This window comes from Podarcis gaigeae (genome assembly GCF_964106915.1).
Source record: "Podarcis gaigeae genome assembly, chromosome: 13".
In the NCBI taxonomy this organism is placed as follows: domain Eukaryota; kingdom Metazoa; phylum Chordata; class Lepidosauria; order Squamata; family Lacertidae; genus Podarcis; species Podarcis gaigeae.
Genome location: NC_139689.1, coordinates 30,669,321 through 30,687,769, shown reverse-complemented (window position 1 = coordinate 30,687,769; position 18,449 = coordinate 30,669,321). Strand labels below are relative to the sequence as shown.

Sequence of the window (18,449 nt, the reverse complement as noted above, 5' to 3'; positions counted from 1 at the left end):
GTGACAAATGCCAGCGTATGCATGGCAATCCCATCCACCATGACATAATTCCAATACAAAATACAATTGAGCAGCCAAGCCTGTAGTGCAAATTTCCATATTACTCGTTTCACCAAATGGCATGGACGTAGCTGCTTGGCTTAGTAGCATATGCAGCGCATAGATGCCTCCACATCAATGGCTACTGGTCATGATGGTGGTGCCAGTTACCACAGGAGAAGAGAGTGCTCTCATGTTTGGGTCTTGCTTGTGGGTTTCCCACAGCAATCTGAGGAGCGCACTGTATGAAGAGAATGGTGGACTAGATGGGCTTTTGGCCTGACCTAGCAGGCTCCTTTTACAATGATGTATCAATAAAGTGTCACTTAGCTATGTGGCACTCTTGAAAGATTAGAGACGTGGAGTTTGGAATCTGAAACAGGCCCAGGGAGACAACAGAAGAAGGGAAGGTAGGAAGAGAAAATGTGATCATTTCAATTTCGCATGCATTGGCTTAGTTATAATGAAGCATCTTCCTCAAAAACAATCATCAAAGCAGCTGTTCTGTCATCTGTAAAAATCCTGGGCTTCCGGTAGTCACTGTTACAACACAGGTCACACCCAACTGTAGCCCTTTCTCTTTGGCGATAACTCATAGCCGAGTAAGATTGTCTTCCATAAACAGGGTTTTAACAGTAAGTCTGTGAGTGACTGTGGAGGCCAATTCTGGACATAGCTGTCAACGTTTCCCTTTTTTTTAAGGGAAATTCCCTTATTCCGAACAGGATTCCTTGCAAGAAAAGGGAAAAGTTGACAGCTATGATTCTGGATCCACACGTCCTTCCACAGTGGGGACATAGGTTTCCGGGTGGGAGTTGATCATGGTGAGGGTTTGCCAAGCATGCCTTCCTCTTAGCACATTCCTCCCTTTCGCCCCGAGTTTGAGTGTCTTCAAAGTCCATGGCACCTTTGATAAAGGCTGTTCTCCAACTGGAGCACTCGCAGGCCAGTTGTCAGTGTCCATACAACATTTTTTTAGATTTGCCTTGAGAGAGTCTTTCAACCTCTTTTGTTGACCACCAGCATTACGCTTTCCATTTTTAAGTTTGGAATAGAGTAAAAGAAAGGCAAAAGGGAAAGTGTCAGAAAGATACTTTTACACAATCCCAAAAGAGTCTGGTGAAGGGCTTCCTGGGACATGTTTTTGAGGCATGAGAAAACAACAGAGAGCAAGACCACAGCTTGGTCTCCTTCCCCCTCTCCTTCTCCTAAAAGATTGGGCAAGATGACCCTCGGGACCCCTTCCAACACTACAATTCTATTCTTCTTCAAATGAAATAATTGTGATGACATGAACCAACATGTGCCTGTTGAAGGGATACAGTTAATTGGTGTTTATTGGCCCTGATCCAGAACAGGAGCAAAAGGCTGTTATCATACTTAACATCTTCTGTTAATTATAACAAGCCAAAGTTCTCAGAAAAGCTATCTGAGGGAGAGTTGGATCCTGCAAGTTTCCTTCTCAACAGGAAGAAAGAGAGGTCTGCATTTAGAGGATGGGGCCCAGAATCAGAGCCCTCCAAGGCAGCCATGGAAAGCTTGGCAGCTAGTACTGATCCACCACCAGTGGTGCTCCAAGTGGGGAAGGGCCAGGGAGAGGGTGTCCCACGGCCATTTCTGGGGAGACTGTGGATCTGCAGAACACTACATCCCATCTCTGCTTGCTATCTTTAGGAAAGGGGTGAATAAGACTCTGGTCCACAGAGGTCTGATGCTGGAGCTGCTCCTAGTGGCTAGATTAGAAATTGTACATCAAATGAAGGGTCTTGTGACCTCTCTTTCAATGCTTGGTGTGCAAAAAGGCCTGGTTCTTGGTGAGAAGTGGACTCAAAACTGCCAGGAAGCAAGGGGAGGAAGAAGCAAAAGGCAAGTTCTCTGAGATGTGGTTTCAATTTATTGTTTAATGCTCATAATAAAGATTAGATGCTCCAGCCTCTGAAAGTCTCATCTTTCCTTTTTGTCGGACTCAATAGTTTCAGCCAGACCTGCAATTTCAGGATGCTAATGAATTTTCTGTGCTGAATCATTGTCTGCCCTATTTTTGGTGTTACTAAGGCAATTTCGTTTTTTGCTTTTTTTGTGAGAAGAGTTCAGTAAAACTTCAGTGGGTTTAAAAAAAAATAAATATCATACCTGTCTCAAGAACAAAACCAGTGGGGTTGGTGTGAATTGGAAAGAAGGACACAAAAATCCATCTGCAAGTTGAACCAATTTCCAAAATACAGGAATGGTCTTGTATGTTCCCAACAGGAAGCAAGAAAGAGCAACCTATCGGAAACCCCTTGCCCCACAAAAAGAAAAAAAACCCGGAACAAGTTTCTGAAAAATAAGCAAATGCTGGCTTTGCATAATTTGTTGTGATAGCCTAATTCAAATGATCTCTGTGCCAAATTATAATAAGCACAAATCTGTCAGCCCACAGAACCCAAGGAAATGTTCGCAGTTTCAGGAAAGGATTGGCTTTAATGCACCAATACTGCTCCCTAGTGAACCGGTGGAGATGCTGTTGCTAAAATCCTCTCCCTCCTTCGCTCTAGGCTTTTTCTCACAGTACAGGCAACCACATTAAAGAGTTCGGCACTGGCGAGATGCCGAGCGGCCGGTTTAATCTCTAGTGGGGGGGAGAGACCAGATTATAATAACAACTGCAGTTGAGTCAGAACATGGCTCTTATCGTACAACTTTGCAATCAAGTCAGTAACCACCTTTGATGGGGGCGGAGAAACTACTCAGGGTGGATTGACAGCATTCACTTTGGCAAGACGGACTATGAGTAGACTCGAAACACCAGCAGGATGCAATGAAGAGTTCTGTTAAGTGCATGCTTAAAAGGGCATGCTTACAACTGTCTCCTCTTTTTCCTACACAAAAATAAGCTGTGTCCAAACCCCCCAAAATAACAATAATAACCCAGGCATGTGGTATGAGGGAGAGGGTGCTAACTCTTTCTTCTCTGTGTTGTTTTCGTAGCAAAAGTATTACAGATGAACAAATCTGTCAATATCAATTTATTTTCGTTCCTCATTCTTCCAGCCTTAAATCCAATTCTTCCATAATTCTACGTCAGTTTGCATTTAAAAAAAAAAAAAAAGTTCTCATTAAATTGTGCCAGCATTTTGGTGTACATTGCTTCTAAAATATGCATTTTTGTATGCAAGTTTGCCAAACACACACATCTCTCTTTAACCAAAATTCTTGAATGCACTTTTGTACATTAATTTCACTAATATATGTATTATTTTGCATGGTTTTCCCCAATATACACATTTCTGGGTTGGAGAACTGCATCTCCAAATTCATAGAAGTGTGAATTTTGAAAGATAGCTGTGTTTCAGTTCATGCATATATTTTTTTCAGGAAGTGAAAATTACAAAAATAAAGTGTGAACTGATCCGAATTTCTCCTCCATCCCTACTCTGTATAGCAATCCCGCAGGAGTTCTAGCTAAAGCAGATGTGGGGATCCTTTGTAAAACCGCTAGCACATTTGCAAAGCAGGGTTTGGTACAGTTTCAAGTTGGATGGGGGACAGTGTGTTGAGATTCCTACCTTGCAGAAGATTGGGCTAGATGACCCTCAGGGTCACTTCCAACTCTTCAATTCTGTGGTGGTGAACTACAACTCCCATCTTCCTTGACCATTGGCCATGCTTGCTGCAGCTGATGGGAGTTGTAGTTCAACAACATCTGGCAGGGCAAAGGATTCTCAAGCCTGAGCTGAAGCGTTGCTCTGAGAATTCTGAGCTACATGGAATATTGATATAACTAGTGGTGCCATCAGTGCAGGATTTTGAGGGTGCTCAGTGACAAAGTCTAGGGCACCACACAGCAGAAAGAGCAGCCAAACACAGCAAGACTCTCTTACTACATTGTCAAGTGATTGAAGCAATAGGCATTATCATCTGTAAAGCACACACCCGGCACAGCTGCTCACAAAGCCTGTTAACTCCAGAGTCTAAAATTATACCACAACACTGGGCATAACTCTACTGTAGAAGCCTATATCTTCACCACACTGCTTAAAATACAGTGGTACCTTGGTTCTCAAACTTAATCCATTTGACTTCTGAAACGGTTCGAAAACCAAGGCTTCCTGCACTCAAGCAGAGGCTGTGTCAGATGTTCACGAACCAGAACACTCACTTCTGGGTTTGCAGCGTTCAGGATCCAATTTGTTCAGGAGCCAAGACATTTGAGTACCAAGGTACCGCTGTACTAATTTCTAAGAGGTTTTCTTTCACAGCTAGTGTTAGGAACACATAGAAGCAGGCACAGGATTGGCTTGTGCTTAAATTTAATCACATGTAAAGGAGAGAATTTGACAAAACTGGAGGAGGCAGTGGAAGACAGAAGTGCCTGGCGTGCTCTGGTCCATGGGGTCACGAAGAGTCGGGCACAACTAAACGATTAAACAACTACAACAACAAAGGAGAGAATGCTAGGGAAAAACAAGGGGGACAAGCTTTCTGAAGTAGGCAACAAGCGACAAAGCAGACACATCGAGAAATCCATCTGTAAATTCAAAAGGGTAAGGTATTTCTCCGCTACTCCTGCAACTAAAGAATTTGCGCTGCTATTGTAGAAAAAGAAACACCACTGTGTTTTGTTATTTAACCTATTGATAATCCTTGGGTTTAAATATCCAGTGTGATCAAACTCAGTCACACTTTAATACAAATAAATTAAGAAAGGCTGTTATGACCTGGCATCCAAGCTGTGGGAAGTGTACATTATGTACACAATGTTCCTGCAGGTCCTTGTGGGTCAGAGTGGGAATGCACTACTGCTGGACTATCACACGGGTCTAAAGTATCACTGCCACATCAGGGGCAATTTTTTGGAGCATTTTTTAAACTCACCTTCCCACTTAGGAAGGTGTCCAGGGCAACTATCAAACGGAAAGTAAACCGGAAAAGTAAAACAATCACTTCCCTGAGCATCAGCTATTTTGATTCTGTAGCAACTGGGAATTCGACTCCATTGAGGATTTTGCTACTCTTGATCTCAGCTAGTTAAGTTCCGAGTGGGCAATCTGCTCTGAGAAAAATCAGAGAATCATAGAAGTGTAGAATTGGAAGGGACCGCAAGGCCCATCTAGTCCAGCCCCCTGCAATGTAGGAATCTCAGCTGAAGCATCCATGACAGATGTCCATCCAACATCTGCTTAAAGACCTCCAATGAAGGAGAGTCCATAACTCTCTTTCACACAAAGGTGTGGCTCTTCTGTACTTCCGTGAAACAAGTGGGGTATGCAAGGAGAATGTTGAGGTCTAAAAAGAACACACTGTCCAATTATTCCATTTGGAATCATTATGAGTAATTAATCTGAATTTACTCCGTCCTTCTGCTGCTGCCAGCTCACTTCTTCAAGCGGTAAATCTAATTTAACTTAACGTACTGTAAGGTTTGCAGTTTGTAAGGACATAAGAAACGTCAAGCTGGCTCAGGCCAGAGCTTCATCTGGTTCAGAATCCTGTCCTCACAGTGGGGAACCAGATCCCTGTATGAAACCCACAAGGAGAACCCACATGAAAATTACTCTCTGTCCTTCTGATTCCCAGCAGGTAGCATTCAGTGGCATGCTGTCTCCCACAGTGGAGGGAGGAGCATTAGTGTAAGAGGAACATAGAATCATGGAATTGTAAAGTTAGAAAAGTTCATCTTGTGCAGCCTGGGGTGGGGTGGGGGGAGATCAACTAAGGCTGCAATTCTGTGTACATATATTTGGGAGGATGTCCCAATGAACTCACTGAGACTTGAATCAAAGGAAACATGCATAAGACTGTTGTAGGGATGGAGAGGAACTGTAGTTTCCATTTGCATTTAAATGCAAACCCACAATAGATGCACTTTCTGAAACAATACATAAACCAAACCACAGCCGTCTTATTGAAATTTGCAATTCTCCGAATTTTGCAATGCAGTTCTCTAACTAAGTAACATGTATTCAAATGCAAATGAGGCAATAATGTGCATAAAAATGCACATGTTTGTGAAAAGAACATACAAAAATGCATTATATTGGAGGAAATTATTTTCCATGAATGTTATACTATGGGAAGTCACATAAAAACATGCATATTATGAGAAGTTTGCACTATAAAGCTGAAGCAATAAAAAAAAAATCACGCACACAGAAACTGATGTGAAAATATGGAAAACTGAACTTAAGACTGCAAATATGAGAAACTGAAATTGTCAGATTCACCCTTCCTAACTGCAAGGTGGCAGTCCGATACAGTTTTACTTGGGAATAAGTCCCACTGCAGTTAACGGAACGTATTTCTCAGAGCTGCACTTTTCATGAAAACCACAATTTTAATGTGTAGTCACAGTTATTTTCCATGAGGGTCATAGACATGCCTCTTGGAGCTTTTTTGCACAGGATGCAAACATCTGTTTACCCACTTTTCATATCTGCACATCATACCTACACCAAGCAGAGGGCACATACATTCCAGTTGAAAAATGATTCTCCTCCACCTTCTATGTCACATAACTTTTTACAGGTATGCAGAAAGGAAGCGAAACAGCTCTTTCTGTGCTGTGGGTGAAACACCATTTTGTAACTCCCAGCTCTGCCACAGAACCTCTGTAACCTTCCATCCTGCAGAAATTCCCCATAAGATAAAGCAAGTGGGAATTCTTTTCCAATTTTTAATGATAATGGGTGATGCTCCACATTGGGTTGTATTAAACTTTTACTCAGAGCAGATTTGCAGAAAGTTGTTGGCCATAACTAACTTGGGTCTGTTCATTTCAACAGGTCAACTCTGAGTAGAAGTTGCTTGGATGCAGCCCATTGTGTCCCTCAGTTCCAGATATTTTGTGCCTCAGAGATGCTTTGGTTCTCTGTTTTCTAAGAAGTCCAGAAGTGTCTTTACAATGAGAAGCCTTCCATGTTCATATTCCTTCGGCAGCAGGGGGTTGCTACTGGTAAGCGTGAATGAAGCAAAAGGTTGAACGAAGCAAAAGAGAACATGATCCCATCAGAGCAAATATTCCCTCCACACAAAGAGAAAAACTGTGGCTGTAAGGCAAACTGTGGCTGAGGTCCGGCAGAAGTGCTGTTAAGTGAATGACAAGACATACAAACAAGCGCCTGTCACCTAGAGATTCTCTCTGGGAACACAGAGCGTTATGCCTAGGGGTCTAGGAGATGAAGGAGAGAAGAATTACTCATCCGCAATTACAATATCGTAATGAATTTTTAACTTTGTTCCACCCTACTCCACCCCCCCGGCATAACAAACGCCCTCGAGGCACCAAACTGCAAATGGACACCGTGTTGAATTAGGAGGGGGGAGGCAGGGATGAAAAGCTGTTGAAACTGAGATCCGCTGAGTTGACAAGAAAAAAATAAATGCCACAGGTAGGAGGCATTACAAAAGCAACACCCTCACAACCCTATATATAAAAGGCAGAGGAAACCGCCCTGTTAGCACATTGCCTGTCTGTCTGTCTTTCCTGACTCTGCTTCGCCTTTTCCTCGCAGCTTTTTGGCATCACTCAGCTAACATGTCTACTCGGATATCGACCTCCTCAAGGAGAATTTCTTCCTTTGTCAGTGGGGATGGAGGTGCCAAAATGGGCAGCGTTGGAGGAGGCAGTCTGTATGGTTTTGGCGGGGGGTCCATGGTCGCTCTAGGTAGTGGCTATGGAGGGGCTGCATGCGGTGGGTTTGGTGGACCTGGCTTTGCAAGCGGAGTTGGCTTTGGCGGGGGGTCTGGCTTTGGTGGTGGGGCTGGCTTTGGCGGTGGGGCTGGCTTTGGTAGCGCCTCCGTGGGAGGCGGTGGTTATGGAGCCAGCTACCGCTCCAGCTCGGCGGTGTCCTTGGGTGGTGGTTATGGAGGGGGCGACAGCGTCTTCCTGGCTGGGGCTGAAAAGGAGACCATGCAGAACCTCAACAGCCGCCTGGCAAACTACCTGGAAAAGGTGCGCTCTCTGGAGGAGGCGAATGCCGAGCTCGAGCTGAAGATCCGCCACTGGTATGAGAAGAATGGGCCCGGGGCTCCTGGAGTGACCCGCGATTACAGCAAATATCACCAGATCATTGAGGATCTGCGCAACCAGGTGAGGAAACCAACGCTGGGTAGAAGCATCCCCTAAGTCACACCTAAACGAATGGAATCGGTGTGAGGGATTTGCTATTGGACATCTCCCCTGCAATTCTGCACAGCTTCTTAAAGTGGCATTGGAGGAGCCAATTATGTACAAAAAATGTGCATATATATGACTGTATGCTAAAGCAAGCAGACCAAGATGATGAATTTTTTAAAAGCACTTTACCTGCTTTATCACTCATAAATGTATGTAATGTAATCGTGGGGGGGGGGGGAGTTCAACATGGAGGGTTTTTCTTTCTTTCTCAGCACTAGGAACCCAAATGCAAAATTATAATGGGATGAAACTGGCATAGGCATAGAAAGCTGCCTTATGCCCAGTCATTTCATTGGTCCAGGCAAGCCAGTAGATTTGGCTCTCCGGGGCTTTAGAGAGTTTTTCCCAGCCTTACCTGGAGATACCAGAAAATGAACTCAGGGACATTTTTTACAAGTGAAGCACACGGCTACAAGCCTCAGTTACAAGCCTCAATCTGCTTAAGCAGGATGGGGTGCCCAATCCTTTAAAACTCTAATGAATGACATTTCTTCAGAACGATAACATTCTGAATTACTCGTGCTTATTTCTGTTAGCGGTAAAGGTCTTGTCCACATATTAATTCAACAGAAGGACTGGAATTGAAGCCAAATTAGTCTTGGTTTGTTTGTTTGTTTGTTTTGATAATCAAGTTCATGTAACAGGAGAAATTCAGATGAAATTCAAGTGCTTTAGCTGAATAATTGTTGTAAAAGCTAACATCGTCTATTCTTATTCTTCATATTCAAAACATTGGGGAGATTTATTTATTTTTTTAAGTCAGTTTTTATTCGCACTACTCAACCCTGATTATGTACGAAATGCATTAGCTGTTAATCTGGAAGTGGGCATTTCCCCCACACAAAATAACCTTGTTTTATTCTTTTAATATTGCATTCCAGATCGTCAATGTGACCATTGACAATGCCAATGTAGTCTTACAGATTGACAATGCCAGGCTGGCTGCTGATGACTTCAGACTGAAGTAAGCTAAATTCAAAACTTTTCTGTTTTGTTTTTTTAAAAGCAAGATGTTGGTTCTTAAGTTTTCCACCCCACTCCTTTCAGTAGCATTGGGTCATTGGGGTCTACTTAATTCACCAATAATGTAATGCAAGTTGGAAATCAAAACCCCACCTCTAATGCTATGGTCTGTGATGGGCAGCTGTTAAAACTGGGTGAATTTGGTAATTATCAGCTATATAGAAAAATGAGTAGAGATACAGAATGCTACTTCTTCTGCTAGACACAATAGGACTATAGTGATACACATGATATCAAGTCCACCTTTTACCAACCCAATTGTTTGTTTGCTTTTGTCAGGATCCAGTGAAATAAAACAGTGCTGGGACAAGCTGGGTTTTGAAGCCCTGTCTCCCAGGTGCAGATCTAACAACTCATCTGCTGGCTCTTAGTAAATATCTTAGAGTCCAAAGGGATCTCACGAGGGCATCTATCTAATCTCCTCCAGCTCCCAGCAGCCTTCCATGCCCCATCCCACCTTGTTTGGAAGCTCCCTTAAAGGATTTTGGGGTGACTTCAGAGGGTGGCCAGGATGCAAAGCTCTCCTTCCGTGTACATTCTTGCAGGAGTGCCAGCTTGGCTCCGGAGCCATGGGTACCCGGGGCCGTGGGTGTCATGCAGCGTGCATTGCCCAGGCACCAAAATTTGTGGGTGCCCAGCCTCTTCGTGGGAAATTTTGTGGGTACTTAGGACCCCAGGAAGTTGGCACCTCTGCTTCCTTGAGTTAAGCTCCTCACTCTGGCCATTGAAAATTGAAGAACTGATAAGCTCACTGTAATGGACTTTGAGGCTATAGGGCTAAGGATCGGTCTTTGTGCTGCATTCATTGTGTTTGTGTAAGCTATGTAACCCACCTTGGGATTACGAAACACAATAAAGAGTGACAATGTTCCAAGCGCCTTCGATCCTGATCTTGCCGTTTCGTTTGCTGTCTTTACAAGCGGCTAATCTGAGCCATCTCCCGATATATCTCATAGCTTTGTATGCTCACTTGCCCCTCTCAGGTTTGAGAACGAGCTCTTCCTTCGCCAGAGTGTTGAAGGAGACATCAATGGTCTGCGCAGAGTGCTTGACGACTTGACCATGAACAGGTCTGACCTGGAAGCACAGCTTGAAAGCCTCACAGAGGAACTAGCATACCTTAAGAAGAACCACGAAGAGGTAACCAAGTTTCGTTCCACCACCATCACCCCTTTTCAGGAGATTTTCACCCTAATCCAGTCCAAAGGCAGGACTGTGTGAGTCTTTGGGATGCAGGACAAGTGCCTAGCACAGTGCTGCAGATCCAAACGTTTGTTTAGACAAAAGGAAGCTCAAGTTCATTCTTCACTTAGCCCCAAAGTTTACTAGAGTACCTACCTCCTGGGCAAGTCAACTTCTGCCTAACCAAACCCACAGAATTAATTCAATTATAATAGTCCACCTAAATCCAAGATTCAGAATGAGGAACATCACAAATATTTCAACTTCTTGCATGAAGTCAATAGAAGAAGAACAGCTTAATAATAATAATAATAATAATAATAATAATAAGTACTTAAAACCAGCTTAGACAACCCTTCTTACATTACCATGTGTGGGCTTTCAAAAGCTTTCAGGAGGACAGAAGTGTAATTGTAAAGGCAAGGAGGTAAGACTTGTGAAATAATTCCACAGAAATTGTTGGGAAAGTGAGCAGGGACTAGCACAGAGTCCTGAATTTTCATCCATGTTTATTGGTTGGGTTAGCTCATATTATGCCATATGGATTTGAAATCCTGTTACATCACCGTGCAGAAAGAATGAACAAATTCCATCACTCACCTTCAATCTCTGACCGCATTTGTTACATCACACCATTGTGCTTGAGCACAAACGAGAAATCACACCCTTATCAAAGACTCCATCTGAACTACCAGGAGATGACTATCTAAATTAAGTTCAAATTGTGCCATAAACTGCTTTAATGATTAGTGTGTGCTCTCTCCTAATGTCTACTCATCGCTGTGCCTGTGTGGTCCAATGTTACTACACAAAGTTATGATACATGGGGCTCTGTGGGCCCCGTAGCTTAGGCTGGGGCTCCCCCCAAAAAATCTATAGGCAGAGCATTGTTTTACGCCTTCACTGTGTTAAGGTAAAGCTGGCATATTTAGACTAGAATGGAGACAGGCGCTCCTTCAATTAACCCTCCATTCTTTGGGAACACCCTTCCCTTGCTTAGATTCCTTTATGCCTAGTGGGTGCTCCGGGGCCAGGCAGGGAGAATGGATCTTCCTTCAGAGCTTCCCAGGCCCTAAGGCTAGTTTCGGTAAATGAGATGCAGATCATTTTCTCTGTGGTATTTGTCCTGGGAACAAATCCAAGAAAAATAAAATTAAGGATAATGGTTTACCAACTTCTGAAGATGCTGGCACTGGCTGTCATGAGAAGCTTAAGGTGGCTGTTTCATTGTCTCTATTTAGGATGGCGGTATACAAGTTTCACGGTTACAGGGGAACGGCCTGATACCTTGTGTATATGCTCAGAGAGATGGTTTCGCAATTATTCATAGTACCTGGACAGAGCCCAAATAAACTGAAATCAGGTTATTGGATTGAGCACTGGCTTGGCTGAAGGACCTGCCTAGTCCTTTTCTGAATACTCTCATCACCAGATAATGCTTCAGTGCAGATGTTTTGGACTACAATATCCATCAACCCCAATGGTCAATGGTGAGAATGGCCAATGGATGGGGATGGTGGGAGTTGTAGTCTAAAACATCTGAAGAGCATGAGGTTGGGAAGGGGTTTCTTAGAGCATCTCCCTAACAAGGGCTGCCATCTATTGCAAAAATATAAAAGGCCATTATGCTCGGAACAGCTGAGACTTTCAATCCAGGAAGCCTTTTGAGCACTTAACGAAAAATGCTATATAAAACCTATGCTGTTGTAGTCATTTCCTGTGTAATAGAGACATGTTTACACACTGACTGCAGAGGATATGGGACCCCCCCACACACATACACACCATGATATTCAAAGGTACCATAAAAAGAGAAAGACAATGCTTGGAACATTTTTGTACGCATTTTACCGTGGATGATGTCCTACTAGATAAGAAGTTGATGAATCACTGTTGACTGACTTTACGCTGCTTCATCATCTCAAGTTAACCTGCTTCTAATATTCTTCCCCAGGAAATTAACTTGCTGAGAAGCAGCTCTACGGGTGACGTCACAGTGGAAATGAACGCGGCTCCAGGAGTAGACTTGACTAAGCTGCTGAACGAAATGAGGGCGCAATATGAAGACCTCGCAGATCAAAATCGCAGAGAGGCGGAAGAACAGTTTCACAAAATGGTAAGATGGATGGGTGGCTGCTGAAAGCAAATTCTATTTGATGCGTTGCATCAAGCAATATTTGCAACAAATGCATAGGGGAGGGTGGGGAAGAATGTGCACAAGATGACCATCACATACAAAAATGTATTCTGTTACTGGAATGTTTGCAAAAACATGTACATTACTCAACAATGTATGCAAAACCTGTTCATGCAAAGAATACACACTAAAATGCTGATGAATTTTCGTGAGGATTTTTTTAAATTGCAAATTGCTGCAGAAATATAGAGAGCTGAATTTAGGATTGGAAAATGAAAAAGGGACAGAACCAGAATTAACATATCCTTCCTCCCCCCCCTTACCAGTGATACTGGACAGAATGAACCTGGATCAAATTCCTACATGCCAGAAGCACAGTTGTCTCCCTCACAATGGGCAGAAAGAAGACCCATATTTGATGTCAAACAGCATAGGCTGATTTATATGTAAATTTAGAAATGATACCTATAATGTAAACTCAAATGCAACAATGCATCACACCATAGCAGTAAAGACTATGACCAGGTGACCTGCATGCCCACTCCGTTGCTGTCAACTTTTCCCTTTTATTGCGAGGAATCCTATTCGGAATAAGGAAATTTCCCTTTAAAAAAGGGAAACGTTGACAGCTATGGCCCGCTCACCAAGTGCTAACTGTTGGTGGGCAACTTTAAAGCCCCCTGATGAACTCCCTTCCTATTTTGTTTATCTTTTAACTGGGCTTGAACTGGACAGCCCTTCAAATAGAAGACTGCCCTCTGTACAAGAGGAAAATATTTCATGCCAAGTTACATCTTATTGATTTTTCTCCCACAGAGCCAACCACTGCAGCAACAGATCTACGATGACGCCGGCGCAGCAAACTCTGCCAGGAACGAGTTAATTGAGCTGAAACGCTCATTCCAGGCATTGGAGATAGAGCTACAATCCCTTCTGGCTAAGGTATGTGTTTTGCATCTCATTTCTTGGACTGCAGGGTATTGAAAGCAGGCTGAGTTCTCTTTGGAGGGCTCGGCTTTTGAGATAAATGTCATTTTTAAAAAAACTGCTTCCAGATTCATAGTTTAAGGAGGAGTTATGGGCTGCAATCATAGAGAGTAGAAACCTCGAAGCAAAATCAATGCAGGCCCCAGAATCCTAGAAGCTCAGAGAACAGCAGGATGCTTCTCCCAGGATGCTTGGCTTCCAGTATCCAACACACTGTATCAGGATCAGATATGGTGATTTCTCTTCTATAGCCCCACACCTGTCTGTAGTTTCTAGGAAGTCCAAGGGTAGCCAATGTGGCACTTGCTAGATGTTGCTGGACAGGACCACAACTCTCATCATCCCTGACCATTGGCCATATTGGCTGGGGCGGATGGGAGTTAGAATCCCAACATGTAGAGGTCACCATGATGGCCAACCATGCTATAACCCAGTGTTTCCCAAACTTGAGTCTCCAGCTGTTTTTGGACTACAGTTCCCACTATCCCTGACCACTGGTCCTGCAAGGTAAGGAGGATGGGAGTTGTAGTCCAAAAAATAGCTAGAGGCCCAAGTTTAGGAAATACTGCTCTAACCATTGCAGCGGGGCTAACTAGCTTAGGTTGCAATCCTATGCACCCTTACAAGAGAGTAAGCCCCATTGCATGCAGCGCAACGTATTTCTGACATACCTAGCACAGCATGGTGAGTAGCTTAGAATTACTAAGGGAAACTGCCCTGTTTGCTGTCCATAATTCGAGTCTGGCCATTGCATTTCAAATGGGAATCATACAGATTGCATTTATGTTTGATAGTAGGTTGATAGAATGCCAAAAAGCAAAACAAACAAAACAAAAAACCATGTGTACAGCAATTTCCAGGAGCACACAAAATAGATAAACTGACCCTCAGTTTTGGAGGAGCTGAACTTTACACTGGATGCTGAGCGAATGAAAATTTTCACCTTCATTAGCATGTAAGCAAGCCCTGCCTTCCTCTATTTCTCCCACCGACAGAAAGCTTCTCTGGAAGGCACCTTGCATGAAACCGAAGTCAACTACAGCACTCAGCTCTCACAGCTGCAGCACCAAGTGAGCAGCATCGAAGAGCAGTTGCAGCAGATCAGGTCCGAGACGGAGATGCAAAATTCAGAGTACCAACAACTGCTGGGCATCAAGACCCGACTGGAAATGGAAATTGAAACATACAGGCGCCTGCTTGATGGCGAGAGGTACGGGAATAATCTGAAAGTAAAGGGGAATCAAGCTGGGAGTCGCATGATGTTGGGTTCAAAGGGTCCCTTCCTCACACTTTTTTATTTTAAGCCAACGTGTTTGAAAAGGTGGAAGCAAACTTTAAACATCAGTTGCTTCTTTTTCTGGTTTTTGTGTGGTTGGGGAAGAGGTATAAGAGACTCAGAAGCTTGCTCCTAGTCCCTTAAACCCAAATATTCCAAAATAAAATTCGCAAAAGACCGCATTAAAAAGTCAACATTCCCACTTGAATGCAAAATCATCTCTCTGGTTCTCTATATATATCACATCGACAAACGACAGATCACAGAGGCAAAGTATTCCATTTTTTATTTGGGGGGACCCTAAAAGATTCTGACCTTGCTGCGTGGGTGCCAGCAAGAAAGAATCCTCCAGGAATACGAATGACACACCATACAACTGTACTGAAATCATTACTGCTTCCACAACCACTTCCTAAAAATATTTTTTAAAAATCTGCCAGTTTCATAAGAGTATTAACAAGTTATCGTTGTGTTCCTTTTTGACAGTTTCCGCACTTACGAACCAAAAGTTCAAATCAGAGGTAATTACAATTTATTATTTCAGAGTAATATTGTTTTGTATTTAAAAGGACAATGTATAAATCTGAAAATCCTGCCCTTATTTCCATAATAGTGGAGGGGGGGGGGGACACATGCTTTAAGGTGGAACCAGAGGGAACTTAAGACTCTTTAGGTAGGACTGAAATATCTTTCCCCCCCACACACACACACACCTAAAACCCTGGAGCTCTGCTGCAAGCCAGTATAGACAATACTGAACTAGCTATTCCAGTGGTCTGACTCAATATAAGGCAGCTTCCGTGTTCTAGACTAGAGTCCCTTGCACGGAGCTGTTGGCTATTTGGTTCTTCCACTGCCGTTGTCCCAGGGCCTGCTACTTGTACAGTCTGCCAGCACCACAGTCTCTGCCACCACCCTTCAAGGCTTTCTTAAATACGAACCCTGAAATTTGGGGTCCCCGTTTGGGCTTGCCGTTAACATCTAAAAACCCAACACTGTATGTTGGGTTTGGCACCCAAACTGGTGCCCAAATTTTTGCACTTATTTTGTACCACCACCTCCCCCAAGATGCTCAAAGCAGGGGCCATAGGTATCCTGCCCAAATTTTGCAATATTCTCAAACCCTTTTGCACCGCAAACCACCCTGGTTTTGCACCACTGCCACCCCCAAGCTGAGTAAGCCTTCAACATTTCTGAGAACTGTAGCAAACAACCACAAGTAGCAGAGGCAGTAAATAAGTGACAGACACCCCTAGCCCCCAAGGCATCAAATCTAGTGATGAGCTGACCTATCTCACAATTCAATCGAACAATGTTGACTTAAGAGAATTTGCACTAGCCTTTATCCATACTGGCATGAGTCCCTTTCACTTCATCAGCTTCAACTCAGGGAGTGTGCTCAGAATTAACATACTACCAGAGAAGTGGGAATGGATTTCAAAGGCCTTCAGCTCCCTGTAGGCAGAAAACTAATTATCACTCACCACATTTAAAAAGAAAGAAAAAGAATTTAAAAAAAATCAGTAAGCTCAGTTTGATAAAATGCACACCGTTGCAGAATAAGCCTGAAATTAAAAAAAAGAAGAAGAAAAGAAAAGTAAACATTGGGAGGGAACGTTCTGTTAGATTGTATTCCTTTGGTAATCTGCATTCTGTTGAGTTTACAGAAAATCATGTGCCTGAATCCAAATAAAGAGTCAACAGAAGGAGAATAGAATAACCCTTGTGCTATGTGTAGAATTCCCAAATAGAGAGTCAGTGTTTTTAGTGGTCAGAGTGTCCAACCTGGGAAACCAGGGTTCAAATCCTTACTTGAACATGAAGCTCACTGGGTTGTCTTGGGCTGGTCACTGTCTCTCGCAAGGTTGCTGTGGGGATTAAATAGCAAGAGGGGGGGAGAACCATGTAAGATACCTTGAGCTCCTTGGAGAACAAGGTGGGGATATAAATGCAATAAGTACTGTATTTTTTGCTCTATAAGACGCACCAGACCATAAGGCACACCTAGTTTTTGGAGGAGGAAAACAAGAAAAAAAATATTCTTAATCTCAGAAGTCAGAACAGCAAGAGGGATCGCTGCGCAGCAAAAGCAGCGATCCCTCTTGCTGTTCTGGCTTCTGGGATAGCTGCGCAGCCTGCATTCGCTCCATAAGACGCACACACATTTCCCCTTACTTTTAGGAGGGAAAAAGTGAGTCTTATAGAGCAAAAAATATGGTAAATATATCCATTCGTGAGAAAGTAAGTCTGGGGAAAACGATTGCCCTAATGATCCCAGCAGTAAAAAGTGTGAGTACCAAACATGAGTCTCAACAAAAACATTCCCCTGGTCCACCTTGCTTCAGATCCTGTGGCCAATATATGTTGCCAGGACCATGACATATTTATTCATTTAGAAGAGCCCAGTGGCACATTCAACATGACTATTGTCCTGTCCCCACAAGGGATCTTTTTGCAGTCACTGTTTGGATGGCATTGTAAGATGTAACTGGCTGGCAAAAAAGTGACTAAAAGCTGACCCAAGTCTGGAGAAACTTGCCAGGTTTCTGTTGGCCTGCAGTCACAAAGCATTACTGATTAGTTAAATTGTTGTGGGATGTAACAAGGATTGCACATTGAAACCTCCGTTGTTTGCTTGAAACAATATGTGTCTGGGCAGGAAGAGGTAAAGGGTGACGTTTCGATGGATGTTGCTATTCTACACTAATGGCCAGGTGTTTGCATAATGGGGTAAAGCATTTTTAGGAGTGGTTTCGCTGCTATTACTCACTGCTGAATTGTTGCTGTTACAACTTTGCAGTTTAAATGATGTGTTGTTTTGTACGTTTGCTTATGTATTGGTTGTTAGCTGCCAAGAGCTCCAGACTGGAGGAAAGGCAAGATATAAACATCTTGAATGAAAGAGCAAATGAATTAATAAATCAATACTTGGTGCTTCTTCTCCAGATCAACTCCAGTAGTTTCCCACGTGTTGGGAAAATAGGCCATGTGAATCCATTTTGGGATATTATCAATGGTTAACTCCATCATCATTTTATTCCTTTATCAGAGCCCCTCAAAACAAGGGTGGTGAAGACCATCGTTGAAGAAGTGGTGGATGGCAAAGTGGTCTCTTCTCAAGTGAAATCAGTTGAAGAAAGAGCAACGAAGTGAACAGCATGAAAAGCAGAGCGGGGGACCCTTCAACTCAGGCAAGCAAGGGAATGCCCAAGTAGAAGAAAACCTCCTGGAACCAGAGTCAATTGTAGCTTAGTAGCTTCTCGCAAATACGGGCTCTAGAGAGGGAAAAATCCCACTCAATATGCTTTCTTAAAACTTTACGGAGGTGTATGCTTTTAGAAATACTGAGAACTACATTCTGTTAACTGCCGCAATGCAATAAACTTTCTTACTGTTGCAACTAATATCTGACTTTGACTAGAATATTTTCAACCCTGGTGATGTTCTCCTTGTCCTTTCTATTTCTATATTATTTGTTGTGTTTACATCTTACCTTTCATCCAAGGAGCTCAAGGGGGCACACATGGGTCTCTCACTCTCTTCACATTATCCTCAAAACATCCTAGTGAGGTAGATTAGGCTCAGAGGCAGTGATTGGTCCAAGTTCACCCCATGGGTTTTGTGTCCCTGGCACCCACGTCATAGTT

General features: G+C 43.2%; 1 protein-coding gene and 1 long non-coding RNA gene across 2 annotated transcripts; one reads left to right on the top strand and one right to left on the bottom strand.

Moving 5' to 3' along the window:
* Positions 1-7,311: 7,311 nt before the first annotated feature.
* On the top strand, positions 7,312-18,206 carry LOC310829819 (keratin, type I cytoskeletal 12-like). Its single transcript, XM_083708795.1, has 8 exons — positions 7,312-8,110; positions 9,079-9,161; positions 10,204-10,360; positions 12,357-12,518; positions 13,356-13,481; positions 14,522-14,736; positions 15,289-15,323; positions 17,852-18,206. The coding sequence occupies exons 1-8, from the start codon at positions 7,556-7,558 to the stop codon at positions 17,953-17,955; spliced, it is 1,437 nt and encodes a 478-aa protein (XP_083564921.1). The 5' UTR covers positions 7,312-7,555; the 3' UTR covers positions 17,956-18,206.
* On the bottom strand, positions 15,233-15,763 carry LOC310829871. Its single transcript, XR_014557389.1, has 2 exons — positions 15,715-15,763; positions 15,233-15,655 (listed from the first exon to the last, which is right to left on the bottom strand). It is a non-coding gene; the product is annotated as an uncharacterized lncRNA (long non-coding RNA).
* Positions 18,207-18,449: the final 243 nt, after the last annotated feature.

Bases quoted from the DNA above. Each gene is read 5' to 3' on its own strand.
- LOC310829819 (XM_083708795.1), top strand. From the start codon at position 7,556: ATGTCTACTCGGATATCGACCTCCTCAAGGAGAATTTCTTCCTTTGTC. The intron at 8,111-9,078 runs GTGAGGAAACCA...ATTGCATTCCAG, and splicing joins TTGAGGATCTGCGCAACCAG to ATCGTCAATGTGACCATTGA. The intron at 10,361-12,356 runs GTAACCAAGTTT...ATTCTTCCCCAG, and splicing joins TTAAGAAGAACCACGAAGAG to GAAATTAACTTGCTGAGAAG.